Source organism: Centruroides vittatus, unplaced genomic scaffold (genome assembly GCF_030686945.1).
Source record: "Centruroides vittatus isolate TY-2023 unplaced genomic scaffold, ASM3068694v2 contig_880, whole genome shotgun sequence".
Taxonomy (NCBI): domain Eukaryota; kingdom Metazoa; phylum Arthropoda; class Arachnida; order Scorpiones; family Buthidae; genus Centruroides; species Centruroides vittatus.
The window spans coordinates 1,013,082-1,030,471 of record NW_027122572.1 but is presented as its reverse complement, the minus strand read 5'-3'; the positions used below and the strand labels follow the sequence as shown (position 1 = coordinate 1,030,471).

At 29.0% G+C, this 17,390-nt stretch overlaps 1 protein-coding gene across 2 annotated transcripts in view; it reads right to left on the bottom strand.

Annotated features, from left to right (window-relative positions):
* Positions 1-17,390, bottom strand: part of nwk (nervous wreck) — a 275,370-nt gene that overhangs the window by 217,910 nt on the left and 40,070 nt on the right. For both annotated transcript variants that reach the window (XM_067280045.1, XM_067280044.1), the window contains exons 8-11: positions 14,222-14,280; positions 9,767-9,847; positions 5,973-6,154; positions 736-841 (exon numbers count right to left, since the gene is read on the bottom strand). In XM_067280045.1, coding sequence (XP_067136146.1) covers positions 736-841; positions 5,973-6,154; positions 9,767-9,847; positions 14,222-14,280 — 428 coding nt within the window. The remainder of the gene's footprint in view (positions 1-735; positions 842-5,972; positions 6,155-9,766; positions 9,848-14,221; positions 14,281-17,390) is intronic.

Here is a 17,390-nt window from a genome sequence, read left to right as displayed (position 1 = left end):
TTATTTTATGATCAAAATCTTAAAATAAAATGAAAGCAAAATCTGATATAAATAACAGTTGTCTTCAGTCATAGGTGATTCAAAACTAAATTACTAAATATGAAAAAATTCAAAACAATTCTACATAAAAATAACTGATAAAAGTTTGGAGGAAAAATGAAATAATATAAGTAATATTGTAAATCTTATGTAAATACTATTTTTTTTATTATAAACAATTGATAATGAATTCTTCTTTTATTTCTTATTTACTAAAGTTAAAATATCTAGTAGCAGATTACATTGTTAACAGTAAAAAACATTACTAAAGTCTGTTTAGTAAAGTTTGTATAGTTTTAAATAAATTCACACAATCTTTTTCTTTGTAGAAGAGATTAAAACTTTTAATATGAAATAACATTTAAAAAAAAATCTTATTTAATTAAAATGACACTTATTTAAATTGTACTTATTATAAATATAAAATTAAATAATCTTTGATATCATTATTCTTTGCACTTAATTCCAGCTCTTTTGAAAAATACTGTAATTATGTAAAAATTATATTATGCAATGTACAAATAAAATATATACAATAAAATGTAATAATGATTCTTTAATATAAAACAGCAATATCTCCTATTTCATTTTTTATTAGTTTATCAATAATTTTATTTATTATTTTGTCAAAAACAAAAACATTCAAACTTATTTTCATGTGAAAATATATTAAACAAGCAAATGAATTTAACTTACAGGAATCATAGAAATTTTTGTAATGGGTTCCATTTTCTCAACACATCCAATAATAACCTCAGGAATCCATAATGCACAGCTGACATGAGCCCATTTTAGGCCGTTCCTGAAAATAATTTTATTTATAAATTATGTGCATGATACAGAAATATTAAGTAATTCTGAAGAAATAGTTCTTTAAAAATTTTAAGTTCCTAATTGAATCAGTTTCAATCTTATGACATAAGTATCATTTCTTTGATATTTACTTTTATAATCAATGTAATACTTTAATGATCAATTAATTTACCACTTTTCCTTTCCTAGTACCAGGAAATAGTATGAATGTAAACTAATTTACAGTTTAACCTACATTTCATTAAATAATAATATCTAGCTTTCAATTTTACAATTTTCTTTCAATCTGTAAAATTTTTTATGCTGCAACAATGATAAAAAGTACAGAGAATTTTAGTTGGCCCCTATAAAGCAAGTTTGATATTTTTACAATTATAAGTAAAATATTGACTGATTGGGGAAAATAGTTTACCTATATAATTATTTAAATATCTTCTAAATCTATAATTCTGTTTTATTATATTTATCGATTAAGATATGAAAGGAAGAATTTGAATTGCATAACTAAATTATGTCTTGAAGAAACTGGAAAAAAAAAATTTGCAAACACTCCCTTATGCTAACAAGTCAACAGCAGGCAAACGACTGGACACCTAGAATACAAGCCACTCTCCTTCTGTAAACAATTTGCATGGCTATTGTTGTTCCCATGGCTGCAAGCTTAGAAGACAGTTGTATGGCAGAATCATCTGGTTACATCATGCAGTTATGGACAAAAATCAGTCTTGTCTAGCAGTAGTTACTCATACTCAACGTACAGGTTGTTTGTGAATATCTCCAGTTGTTTGGTGTCTTCTCTACTATTTAGAAATTACACAGTGCACATTCACTACTCTAGACACTTTTGTTTATGATTGCCCACTCTACAATATTCCAATGATTTTGCCTTTCAAAAAAAGTCAATTTGACATCTCTTAGCCATTTTCTCTTCTTTTCCAGCAACAAAAATATGTAAGTGCTCACTTATTGCACAAAAATCTGGAATTGAAAATTTGTCTTCACATCACTGTACTTATAGCATTGCCATTAGTGCCTCCCATCACCTCATTCTGTCACTGAAATAAAATTTGCACTTACAGATTCATTACTTTGCATATCCATTATAACTTAATGATTTCATGCTGTTCTGTTTCATTTCCATTTTTTTCAAAGTATCGTTAACTTTTGAACATCAGTGTATTATATGACAGGAAAGTTTATGTACACGTACATTAACAGGCACTAGAATTTAGAGGATCAGAGACTGAATAGGACCATTGCATGTTAATTAGTAAGATACAATGGCAACCAAGATAAATAAAATTATATAAAGCAACAGTAAAAACAGAACCAAGTTTCAAGATATATTTATTACAAATTTATACCTAAAAGATTATATAAAACAAATGGAAATCAAATGAGCAATTATTTATTGTGACATTGTCACAAGGCCAGACTGAATTTTAACCATATTTTAAATTTATTTAATTTAAATTATATGCTCTCCACTCAAATTAGTAGTGTCTTGTCCCTGAACATCATACTTTTCCTGCTAGCAACAGGGTCATGCAGTCATCTATCTTTTTTTTTTTTTTTTTTTTTTTTTTGTAACTCTTTCCGCCCAGTGGGCACTAAGAGGGCCTCTTATAGCAAGCCCATTATGGGTTCAACCAGGCCCACAATGGGGCGGCCGGGTGGTGAGGGACAGGGACTGACATATCCGGACGGACCACCCCCGAAAAATTCCTGGGGATTTCTCGACCCGTCCGGATTCGATCCCGGGTACCCCAGGGCGGTAGGCTGCTAACCTTGACCGCTCGGCCATCCGGCCGCTCCAGTCATCTATCTAACTCCTTTCAGGAAAAAATTTTTTAACTGAAATAATGTGACTTTCAGTGCAAACTAGAAGTTTGTATATAGTTAATTGAGACCTCTTGCTATGTACGCTTTCCATATCTTGTCTGAACTTTCATCTATCTAATGTTCAACAGATAGACAGTGAATGGACGACAGTGGGAATTTACAGGTCTATAATTTTTTTCAAATTGTAGCCCAATTATAGAAGATAAATTGCCTAATCTTAAAATTATAACAAGAAAGCTACAATGGAAAGTTTGAGAAAAAAAATCAATAGGCAAGAAAAAAAGAATGAGAATTGAAATTATCAAATATCAATTAAATGAATTAGGGATGAAGAAAAAAGCATATACAACTGGCTTAATTTAAAAACAATAGAATCTAAAATTGAACATCACAAGAAAACAGCAATTCAAAAAGCTGCATGCAAGAAAAACCAAAGAAAAAAAAATTAGAATAATATATAACAAAAAAAGCCTTCCACCTATAAAATTATAAGAAATCTAAACAGTGGGGAAGAAAGCATCATTTTGTTGATTACATTTCTCATATAAAGAAAGCATAAAGTGTTTCAATAATCTATGGCAAATTTTTGGAAATTGTTTTAACAACACTAATTCATGAACTGCATCTCATTTACAAAAGCACATGAAAAGATTTCCCAGTGTGTTGAAGAAATAACATTATCTCCCTACAGTTACACTAAAGAATCAATACTGCCAGTTTATACAATTATAAAAAGATGCAAATGACCTGTGAAATTTTAAATATGTAGCTTTCACAAAAAATTGTTGCCTTATAACTTTTTAATTTTAAATATTATTATTACTTGCGTTTTAGCTTGCCGACCACCATAGTTCGAATGCTACCGTCCCATGTAATTTTTATGACGACATTGCTAAACGGCTTTCCTATTGGTCTAATTTTTGACATTCCTCTTTCTGCGACAGCAAAAGTTGAAAATTTTCAACTTCATATTCCGTTAGCTTCAACAGCAAAAGTGACATCATTTTGCCATTCCATCGACAGTTTCCGTCATCTGTTTCTGCATGTGAGTACCAGGCTTTAAATATTAATGTCAAATAGCTGTAACTTACTGCGTAAAATATTGGGAATGGCATAATCAAAATTCAGTGATGAAAGCTAACTTTCGACAATTTAGAATATTTTCCCTATCCAAATTATTTGTTTTTGAGGTTTTTTATTTGTGATAAGATCAAAGGAAAACTTAAAAAGTTTAATTGATATAACAAAGCAATTTTGGTCGAAGCCATTTTCGACTACCAGCACGTCGCCTACCTACTGTAGTAGCTTGTTTATATTTACAGATGACAGATGGTGCGTTTCAATTGTAGGGTAATTTCTGCAAGTAAGTACATGCGACACAGAAATGGTTGCCATTCTGTCGACAATTTCTGTTGTCCGTTTCTGCATGTGAATACTAGACTTAACTCAGTAGATCATAATACAGTGTAACCAAAATTTACAAACATACCTCATTCCTGAACAACTTTTGTAAATCAAAATCTTACTAAGAGGAATGAGACTTTCCACTATTTCTTATGATTGAAATTTTGTAACTTGTTCTGACATAACCTAGCTACCATATCCATGTTCTCCAAATAAGATTAAAGTGCTACAAAATACCTATCAACCAATGATTCTAAATAAAATAAAGTGAAAAAAGAATGAAAGTGCCAATTAAGTTAATCACTAACAAAATAGAAAATAATACTACATGAAACAACCAAACAAATAAATTATCAGACATTTCTTTATTTAACAGTATGAAAACTAAAGCTAATTAAGACAACAAGTACACAAAACAATTAAAATGGAGTAAAATGAAATTATATTTTAATTTGTAAAATTGTAATTGCCAATAAAAAAATCTCTAATGTAGAAGTAAAGTTCACTGCATATCCTGCACAGTAAACTGCACAACCACAATGGAATGAATAGCACTATCCTAGTCTATAAAGATCTAACTTGGATTGAAACAAAGAAAATCAAGAGTAGAACCTATAAGCCAACTAAATCTGTATCTAAATATAATGTGAGAATCAGTTTTTCACTTATGATTAAAATATATTTTATTGTCATAAATATCAATCACTGTTATATTGAATACTTTGTCTCAAAAATTTGAAAAATAAAAGAAAACAGCTCATTGTATTGAATTCTCATATACTGATACTCATATATTGAGGTCAAATTTTACTTTCCTTTAAGTAATGTAAGGAACTGAGTCCAAGCTGTATTTTTATTTTCTAATTTTTGTTTTCTTTATGTATATTTTATTTTGGGGTTTATTTTTAGTTAGGGTGAAGGTTCCCTACTCACCCTCTATAACGAACGAAAATGAAGAAACCAACTTACCGAATCAGACGTAGCGCCATAGGAAAAACTAACGTGCCATGCACTTTCCCTGAAATCAGAAGTTCAAACAGAAGTTCCAACATGGAAAAGAGGGGAGGACCCCACACACACTTAACATAAGGCTCACTAAAAGACTTAAAGAGACATCTCAAAAGTGTACTTTTATTTATCAGACAAATTATTGATGTAAAAGTCTCTAGTGAATTGTCGGAAACAAGCTGACCAGACGATGAAAAAAATTCTTGTTAGTCATGTAAGTATGTAAATGAGGGGGTGGTCCCAAAGATAATTGTAACGTCATCTCACAGCATATAAAACAACTAAGCTGACAGATCAAGAGCGAGGTGAGCTTCTGACTGATCAAAAGCAAGTGGTGAGCTTCTTACGAATCGAAAGTGAGGTTCAAGCAGGTGATTTCCAGATTGATAGAATTGGAAGAGTTCTTGGCGATTAGAAAGAGTTCGGATAGAAAGATTCCTAGTAACTGAGGTGATGAATAGTCATAGTTGATAAGATTGATTGACTGTACATAGTAGTAAGTTGATTTTGAATTGTCAGAATTCCAATGGGAATAGAAATAGATTATAGTTACTAAGTTATCTTATATTTTTGTTGGGACTAAGAATTTGTCCTTTGTCAAATAAATTGTTTTTTGGTTCTTTACTAACTTGTACATAGTATTTTTTCTACTTTAGATTAAACTTGATTTGTTCTTTATTAGTTTCAATTGTAGTTATAATTTCTGGAGCACGCGAAAGTCCAGGCCTGGCTTTATTCTCACGAACCCACGTAAAGTACCCATTGGGTTACGGTCGGTAAGTCTAATGATCGTTTTCGCACTCGACAACGATTTTGTCATTCAGTCTAAAAATTAATTAGTACTTTACAGCAATAAAAATATTTACCTTGTACTTTTCATTGCACCTCCTTTATTTGGGCAAAGAAGACAAGATGGTTCAATACCTAAGGCACATGTACAGCAAAGCCAACTACCATCTGGAATATTTGTTATACCATAACAAGCCTGATGCACACAGATATTACAAGAATCACAGAATACCATTTCATTGCCTTCTTCAGTATCAGGCTAATAATAAAACAAAACTATTTTTAGAATTTATTATTATAAATAAATTATATTTTATTACTATAATGATAATTATGTAAATGTGTGAGGCTCTGGAAATATCCCGGAACCACACTAAAATTTAAAATATCTAAATTTGTTAATATTAAAGTATAAATTTTTATGTCCATAAAAGGAAATGTTAAATTTAATAGAGAAAAAACTTTTCTCAGAAATTAAACAAAGGAAAATTAGATGATGTAAGTCCTAAGATCAACTATCTCCGGTTGGGATTGAATTAAATGTCGATTTTGACTCATTCCGCGATCCAAGTTCAGATCTCATTACACACAGTAACGAGTGATGACCAATTAGAAAGTTGGGAAGAGAAAAAAATAACCAATCGAAGTGGTTGATCTGGGACCAAAACTGATAAAATCTTGGATTCCAAGGACTCAGGGAGCTTCTCTCTCTCTGATTTCTCATTGTGCTATACCTTACTTGGTTGCCTTCTCCACTTCACCTTCGACACTTGTGCTGAACTGACTTCAACTTCTCTGTGGACTTTTAACAACATTACCCCTGGGGTAGTCGACACGGACAAGTCCTTCCATCAGAACTCTCTCTTTCAACAGGAGGAACTGAAGATTTACAGTCGTGCTCTACACTCTGAGAATTATATCTGTAAGCATGATTTGATGTTTAAATAAATCGGGACGATTTTATTTGTAACTGTTGAGTCTGACTCAGTGTCTATCACACCCACATACGAACCAGCACGTCTCTTCCATTCTGACTTTAAACGCAACTTGATGACCTCACAAATGTATTATTCAGTTGATACTGATAACCACTGTTAAGCCAAACCAATGTCAAATCATAGCTGCTTAAAATAATTATTACATTATGTTTGGGTGCAATTAGTATAGGCATTTTAAAAATTTTATATCTATTCAACACATTTAATATTTCTGTTTTCTGTAGTGTAATTGTAAGACTTTTCTACAGGTTATGTGATATGACACCAGTGAGAGTTACAGACACAATGAATAACCCTTTTAAGAAATAAAGTACAAGTGGAAAATGAATGTTTTTTACATTTATTGTTTTTACAGCATAGATATTGTAAACATCTGAAATAAACATTATTAAGAAATCAATGATTCTGTTTATCAATAAATATGAAATCTAGTCTATTGTAATAGAGCGCTTTATCTCATAATAAATACCCCATCCTAATATATTTTGTAGCTGTTTTTTGACACTAACTGTAGTGTGTATTTATAATATGATTCCAAAGTGTATTATAATTTGTATTTATACATTACAGGAGTATTATATTTGTCATTTGACTACACATATATAATAATTTGTGCTAAGAAACTTGACATGATATGATGTACTGTTTCAGGTATGATGTGACAATTTCTCTGTCATCTATAAATATTCTCTCTTTTAATATGTATTTCATGTAACTTTTTATGTTGAATTTGATCCTATATGATTGAATCAAATGGTTGTAAACCATTTTTAAGAAAGTTAAGTCAGCCAGCAATTTGATGCAATGCAATTTTATCAATCTTGACTAAAAACTATCATAACAATGTCTATCAAAAAACTCCTTCTGGATTCATGACTGCTTAACAATAACTGTTTTTTTATGTACAGATATCTCTCAAGTTACATTAGGATTAAGTTGGTTAATTCTACTTTCTACCACTTTGGTTTAAATTGAATTTTATATAAAAATATAGATGGTATATAAATATATAATGAGAGAGAAATATATAAAATAAAAAAGATCTTAACATTTTAGTACTTTTGAACATAAACTGTTTATCTACTGATAGTAATCATAGATATTATTATTATTCATTTAATATTACTAGAATTAGCATATCCTGAAACACAAATTAAAATATACTTATAAAACTTTGCTTATTGTAATCATAGTTTTGGTTATTGGTATACGCTATTTAAACAGGCATTTTTAATGTCTTGTAAGGAGTCAAGTCCAAACTTTAGTTTTATTTTTGGGTTTTTATTCAGTTCTCATTAGTATTTGTTTTGGAGACATTTTGTTTTGTTAGCTCTGCACCAAACAAACAAAAACAAAAAAGAAAGAAAGAAAGAGAGAGATACTAACTCTTACCATGAATGACACTACTGCCCCATGTCACCAATCAACAGCATCTCAGATTAAAGCAATTTTTGTATAGGAATTAAAAAATGGACATGTAATCCCAAATGTAACTGATTTGAAAGTTTTGAACAGATTGGTAAAAGACAGATGTTTTTAAGATTGTGAAGAAAAATAATAATTGTTGGACTACGTATGTAAATGAGATTGGAGTAGCTATTGCTACATCACACCTGGATGTATACAAGACTAACGAAAATGAGATGAAGCTCCCGTAAGCAAGCTGGTGAAGTTTCAAAGGTGAATGCAATTGACAAGCAAAGATTTCTAAAATTTTTGTTGTGACGATTAGGCAAGTTAGTAAGATTCTTTTGGCATTTTGTAAATAGTCAACTTTGTATTTGTCAGTTGTTTTTGTTCCAAGAATAATCCTAAGTTAACTTTAAGTTCCCAAGAGTTGGAAAGTTTTTGTACATACTTGTTATTTTGATTTCGATTAGATAAAAGTATCATTAAAGATTATAATTTGTACAGTTTGTCTTCTTTTCGCTCTAAGTTGATTTATAGTTTTGTATTAACCATTGTAAATAGTTTGTCTCTAGAATAATAAATTTTAAATTTCTTTTGGTACATAAGTCAAATGTTTATTTTGGGCTATTTATACATTAACAAATTATTTTTCATTTGTGGTTTTGCTTATTATAAAAAAAAGTCTAAGCCTGACACCAGTTGACCCGTTTCACTTGTTTTTTTTTTTTCTTTCTGCTTATGTAGTGCTGCATGTTAGGTGATTTTCCAGACTAGAAAAATTGAGACATTACAGTCTCTCTTCACACTATCAGCCTCACACAGTGTGACTGATAAATTGCAATTTGTTATTAATTTTCAATGTTTTAAATATTAAATGTTTATCACTTTAATTGTTGTTTGCTCTCAGCATAGAAATATAAATTGTTAGCATTTCTTAATTCATCCAGAATATAATTAAACTATTATTAATTAATAAATCCTAAAGTTACACAGTTTTTAATTATTTACATATTCTTTTTATTGTCAAGCCCAATAAAAATCAAAATTTTCACTGATTATAGTCTTATTTAATTATGCTGCTTAATGTTATCAGTTGCTTCTCACCATCAGTATAGCTGAGTCTATGAATGATTACAGTAAGCAGATTATGCAGTATATCAAATAAATATTTTGTAAGAAAATTAAACTTGTGCACAAAATAATCAGATTATTTCATATTTCATAAAATATAACTTAATAATTCATAAAAGAATATTATTAATCAATGAAAATCAAAAATAAATTATAAAATAATTTGACATGCAAGTTTATTAAAATACCAATAGTATATTATTACATTATTTTATTTTTCTGAAATATAGGCAAATTTGAAATATTGATATTTGAAATATATACTAGGTAAACATAAAAAGTTTAAAAATATTAAATTAAAAATATATAAAAAAAATAATTATTTCACTTACAGAACGGCAAACATCACAGATAACATCTTCATCAAATTCAATCCCTTCTCTTTTTTTGGCATTTTGAAGATTATCAAAACTCTGAAAATTAGATATTTCTTCAATAGTTGATATTTTAATTCAAATCAATTTAATTTTTTTAATTATTTAAAATATATTTATTGACACAATGAAGAACCATACACATATTGATGTAATAAAAACTCATTACATGCTGGTAATTGACAAAAACAATTTTTACTTCATGCTGAGATTGTTATACAGGAGAAAAACCATACTACACCAACATTAAAAGCATATATTTATTAAAAATTGTGAGTACTTTCGAACACTTACAGCAGGTATCAGACAAAAATCAAATCACAAATTTTAAACTTAAGAATAGAACATAAATGCAATGTTTCTTTTTAAAAATTAAATAAAGATATGAGATATTCAATTTAACAGTACCATTTACAAGCAGAAGCTTGTAAATGGTACTGTTAAATTGAAAATAATTTTCTCCATTATATGAAAAGGCACTTCCCTCAAATCCACCTGGGGGTAGACTGATCAGTCCTAAAGAATACGGCATTTGTAAGCATTAACACATCAAGATGTGGTACAGATGGCTACAAAGATACCACATCAATCTTATAAAATCAATACTTGAGTGTGGAGCTAGCTACAAAACTAGAAATAGGCATTAAAGATGTAATATGCTTTGCAAATGCCTTCTCGAAGTACTACATTGGGTGGGAATGCTTGTTATGGGCATAGTGATCATTCCTATTATGTGTCTTGGCCTCAAAAAACAGTCTGGGGCAAGAGTGTCCAACCTTTTTGGCACCCATTGGCAGATTTCTCACTTTCTGCACTCCCAAGATTGCTGTTACTTGGTCAACTTACTTTATGACCACTCTGTACACACTCTAGGCCACATTAGAAGAAGTGATGGAGTTTTGGGCCACAAGTATATTATATATACTTGTAGCCCAATCCTTAAATATACTTGTATATTTAAGGATTAACATGTCTAGATTATAGTAATAAGTATTAAAACTTTATCACAAAAAAGAATATTTTATAAAATTACTTCTACAGACACTTTCAATTTTTACTTAGAAATAGATAAATTCATTTATTATAAAGGAGACAAACAAAAATTTATTTGAAAAACACAAATATTTATTTTATTTGGGTCTCTAATTAATAAAAAATGATAAAACACCATTTTAAAGTGCATTTTTATTCAGTTAATATATTTATAAATAATATGTAGCCCAAAAAGTAGCCAATACACCAAATGATATTTTTTATGCCAAACTAAAAAGAAGGGTAGGCAAATCTTGAAACACTAGAAGGAATACTAAATAAAGCTGGAGTTGGGACTCAAAGAATTATAGGCCCAAATATGGAAAAATGAGAGAAAGGACAAAAGATAAAGGTTGGAAAATTAAGGGTCAATGTTTGCATAACAGAAGGTCTATTTAATAGAACCTTTCTCACTACTTTTTATCTTTTGGCCTTTCTCTTCTTTCCCCAAATTTGGGTCTATAATCCTTTGAGTCACAACTCCAGCTTTATTTAGTTTTCCTTCTTCATTCACACATTTCCAAGTAATTGAAAATATTTCCTTTCCACTCAACATAAAATATGTATAAACGTTTATGGCTTTGTGAAACTTTTTTTGAGTTTATGCCATTGAAATAAATAAATAAAATTTAAAAATTTGTCAGTTTTGTTAACATTTATTGGGCCACATTGGAACTTGCCTTGTATTGCATGCAACCTGCGGGCTGGACACCCGTCTAGGGCATGGTTTCCAAACTTTCTGTACCTCAGCCCTTCTTTTTCAAAAAAGAAAAAAATTGCTGCACCCCCCTCAATTTTCATAAATACTATCCTTATAATTTATTTAATGGCCTACAAAACAATGTACCTTATTAAAAAAAGTATATTGTTTGCTGAGGTTCGACTCATCAAGATGTTTCAGCAAGACTGTGGATGGATTTTTAGCATTTGTACACAAACTGTTCATATGAGGGTTGTAAACTAGGCATAACTGAATTGCTGATTCATTTTTTGACATCAATTTGACTTTTTTTTTTTGTTTGTTTATATTAAAAAATGATAATTCGGTAAAAGCTGCATGCCTCCCTTGCAATAGTCACACACCCAACAGATTGGAAAACACTGGTCTAGGACATGCCATATTTGATGACTTAAGAGGATCTGGTAATGAGGCTACCACCCCTGAAAGTGCAAGCACCTTCTGAGCCTTTTTTAGAACAGTTGCTGTTGGGTCTTCCTGTAAAACTACAGAAGCACACTGCTCCAGAAACTCATTAGCTCTAGCTAGAAAATCATCACTACTACAACTAACAAACATCTTGTCCTTATCCAAAACTAACCTTAAACATTTACTGGCAGATTCCTCACTTTCTGCACTCCCAAGATTGCTGTTACTTGGTCAACTTAATTTATGACCACTCTGTACATTAATCTTTCAAACATTTTACTATTCTATCTATCATATAAGATTTGTTTGATAAAAACTCTCATATTAATGCTCTTGGGAATTTTATACAACAATCACCTTACAATATCACAATAATCAAATCAATTATTCTATATTAATTTTTTTCTTCCTTCTCTTTCTCTAAATATCATGATCAATTTGTGTATTCTAAATATAACATTTGACTACATTACAAACAATTTGTCAATTTGCACACAACTATTTTCAAACATATGATATTTTTAAAAGTAATCTCATTAAAGTAAAACAATATTAAATTTTTAATATCGGACATAAAAAGTAAATAAATGTTTTCAGCTCCTTTTAATAACCATTAGACTCTATATTCAAATTCTATACTTCTATTATTTTTCAATATTGCATGTCAATGATGTGTATCAAAGTTTAAATTTAAAAATTAGAATAAGATATTTAAAACCATAAAGTGACAATATTAATAAAAAAAATAATTACAACAAAACAGTAAAAATAAATACTGGCTAAATATATAGTATATATATTCATCTACAGAAAATAAACATTTGTGAAGAGTCAACATTATTTATATAGAATGAACCACATAGTGGAAAGTATATCTGTATCTCTGATTTACACAAGAGCTTGAAACCTTGAGAGCTTGATCCATAAATTTCAATAACTTCTGGAAGCATAGTAGATGGTAAAACTTTTTTGATGATGGATACTCAAGCTTATAAGACTGTATTATCTTATTAGGAAGCAAAAACTGCTAATGTAGAAGAGCTATCTTTCCTTATATCACATTGATGTTGCTTGAGTTTACTCTGCAAAAGCTCATATAATACATTTATGGTTTAAACACTTAGTTGTAGGAATAAAATAAATTCTTGTAGATAATTGAATTTTCACACTAGTTTTATTATTTCTAACAAGTTGATAGACTAGTGAATTTTTTTAATACATAGTTGAATTTACTTCATTAGCTACTCTCCCATTTATTCCTACATCAGATTATACTAATAATCTCACCACATATTCCTACTCAGAAATTTCTGTTACATGTCTGAAGTATACATAAGACACTAGAGTTTGTGATATTTTTATTTTCAATTTTAGCAACTTTCTATAGATTATAGAAAGTTGCTAAAATTAAATAGTCATAGTCATACACAGAAAATTACAGCAGCTGAAAATGTTTGTTTAATTTTAAATTATTTTCTGGACATTAAAGGTTTGATATTATTTAAATTTTCTATCAGTTGTATATACATTTAAAACTAAGTATTCATGAATATTCAATAATATTAGTATTCAAATTCTTAAGTTTATTTCACTTTCAAACTGACATATTCTTTACAGAATCTTTATAATTCTTAAACAAAGAATGTCTATAAATGATGTGAGATTACAAAAATCTATTCATTAAAAGTAATAACTACATAAAAAATCAAGTCTATAATGAACAGTTTATATTTTTTCACACATAAAAGTTCAATATATGTAAGCAAAAGAAAAAAATAGTTAATTAATTTTGCATGAAACATTCTACAAACATTATTTGACAATTACTATCCATAGACAATTCTTCAAATCATTCATTGTTATGAACTTGAAAGAGGAAATCTGATTTTATGAAATCTCACTGGTACTAATTAGCAACCTGTATTCCTATCAACTTTCCCTATCTCTATCATTAATATAATAGCTTCATTATCATTGCAAATATATAGTGATACTACTGGTTACTTAAAACAAAGTAGATTTGCTTCTAGTAATGATGTAGTAATTACAACTCCAATATGTCACAATAGATGTAATTTAGCCAGATTTTGCAAAGAAATCATTTATGTTAGAGCTTTGAATTATTCTTTAAATGATTTAATTTGCTTTTTTTCTCTATTACTTTTTAGGAAATAAATTTTTATAATTTCTCACAGACATTCTGCATTATTAAAAAAGAACAAAATAACACTTACATCAATTTCTAATTTTTCTATAATTAACTCTATTGTTGCTTCATCTACTGGATAAAGACCTAAAAAACAAACAAAAAAACAAATAACAGAGAATCTGTACAAAAGTTATAAATGTTTAATTATTTATACATAATCACAAACTTTCATATAGTTTATAAAATATATATTTGATATCACCAGTATTCATTAAATCATAAAAGCTGCAAAACTTTGCATGATCATTACAATAAATAAATTGTTTTATGCACAGTTCTATTGCAAATAATTGAAATATACAGTAGTGTGTTTCACATCTAGCAGATTTTGTATCAAAATTCTAAATCAAATGATCAAAGTTGAATTTCTAATTTATATGTTAGATATGTTAAGTAATATTTAATGATACTGTCAAATGTTAGTTATAATTACTAATATTTAATAATTATATTTAATGCTCATAAGAAATGGAAATTATTTTTTTCTTGATAATTTTTGCAAACCCAGAAAAACAGACTAATTTAATATTAAAATAGCTTTTAATTCTAACTAATTTTTATTAACCAATTTTTCAGCTAGTGTTGAAATGTAAATTTAGCATAAACAGAAATTTATATTTCATTTGTACACAGGAGTGTTTCCCAGCCTTTTTGTTTTATGGCATGCATGTAAATTTTATGATAGATTGCATCTCATAAAAGCTTGTATTTCTTTAGTATACAAATAAGTTTATTTTTCATTTAAAAAAAATTTAATACATTTCTATTAGTTGAAATTTCAAATCACAACATAATAAATTTTACAAAAACAAATAAAATAAAATCATAATGAATTCTTTTCATCAATCAGATGATTGGGACTGAGGAATAAAAACTACTATTCTTTTTTATTTTAAAATTCAATGTAGAAAGACCTAATCTCATTTCCTCTTTTATTAATTTAGTGTTTTTCTCCTTTTTTTTTGTTTAATTTCATTTCATGCTAAGAAGTATGTTTCAATTATTACTGCTTCTGAAATTTGTGAAAATTATTTTTGTATTTTAATCCAGAAATTGCAGTATTACTCCTGTCAAAATTCATTTCCAGGAACTGATATTTTTAATTTCAAATTCTTCCTCTTTCAAAATGAGAACTAACACCATAAGATTCTTCTTCAAATGGATCTCTCATCCCCAAATATTTTTTCTAGCAAAAACTTGAACATAATTTCCAATTCTAGTTTTTAGTAGTTTCAATGTTTCACCAACCACATCAATTTCATCATTATGATTAACTTTGGTTTCTTAATTTTGTTATTAATATATTCTTTAAAATATTTTAACTGTTTTTTTTTATAGATAAACAATTTATCATTAGAAATGAGTATATCTTATTCTGACCTTTAATACTGATGTTTAGGAATTGAGTTTCTCGAATAAACCTGCTAGAAAAGCTAACTTACAGATCCAAATTTCATCAGACAAATAATTATAAAATTGTGATCATTCCAGTGAAAAAACACATACATTTTCTCATACAACTCATACATGTGACAACAGATTTCCTTTCAATAGCCATCTTACTTTAATAATGTACAAAAAATTTATTTGTGATTTAAATACACTATCTTGCATAACTTCTTGCAAAACCATAACTTTGTGATCTAGTTTTAACATAATTAACCATTTTTATTGCTTAATCAAGTACAAACTTTAGACTGGTTTTCTCTGCAAACATTTTCATTACATACAAAATATGGAATCATAATGTTGTTCTTTCAGCAAATTCTTTGCAACAAAAAATTCATAATTCTGTATTTCAAGTCATACTTATTCAGAGATACATTATAGGCATAAACAGCTACTAACATTAACTGTTGTTCATTATAAATGTACAGTAAGACCCCGCTTAATGCGGGGGATGCATTCCTAGATGACAAAGCACAAAACGAAACAGCGTTAAACAAGGTCATTTTAACAGAGTAAATAGGGATAGCAACCAAAAATAAACAAGTTTTACTTTAATTTTAAGTTATTTTTATATTAATTTGCATAATAATATATGTTAAATAACACATAAACATATGCACAGAAATGTAAAGTTCATTTTTGTGATGAAGGTCCTGACTTTTCTGAAATTCTTGTTTTTTTGCAATAAAGTCATGAAGTTTCATTTGTCGCTATTTTCTTTCCTTAAGCAAATGTTGGTAGCGGAAGATCACATCCAAAACATTTCGTTGTGCTTTTGCACTTCTTTCAAAATCTGGATCATTCGCTACAGTTTAATCAACGATTTCAATTATCGTTACCAAACTTTTACTAAGGAAATCTCTAGTGAAATTTTTTGGGTTCTTCATTTTCAGAATTTCTATTTTCCAGTTCTACATGAATTCCATATTCTGCCAGTTCTTGAAGGTCATCATTGGTAAGACTCTCACCAGAAAACTGCAGTAACTCCTCAATATCCTGCTCGTCTACATCTCCTAGTCCTGCTGTATCAATTAGGTTGAGTTTGGTCAACCTAATGATACAATGATAGACTCTTTTCATTGAGAATTCTTGGATACCTTCAGCCATAACTTCTTCCACACTGTGTTTGTGCATTTATCAGTTAATTCTTGCCAAGCAAAGCCAATATTGCCTATGGCATCCATAATGTTATATTTTTTCCAAAATTGCACCAAATAAACAGATTTAAAGAAAGTACACCTTTTTGCCATCTTTTTCTGATTGGTTCATGTTCATATTAAATAATTGTATTATATACGAATCAATGAAATACCGTGATGATTTAAATTGGCGTAAATTTTGAGCTTTTTTTTAGGCTTTGAGCAGACCATGTTATATTGAATCAGCATTAAGCAGGGTCTTACTGTAATAACAACTTACTTTGGTAAACAACAACACACAACACCGGGGTATAGTCAATAACGTACTCTATGAACCAATGTCTGGTGTGCAACGAAAAAACACACAAAAGAAAAATTCACAACCAATGTGTTCGAACTCCCGAGTTCTTCTTCAGGTGTAAACGAGTGTCCGATGGAATGTTAAAGCTTTTGGAATACAAACATTTGATTGATTGATTGAATTCGACGCATGAGAAATATGAGGAGGAGTTGATTTTGTTGGTAGCCTGATTGGCACTAACCTTTAAGTGTTAAGCAGGGATGCACAACCTTTTCTGAAAAAAGACCAGGTTAGGATTACAGGCC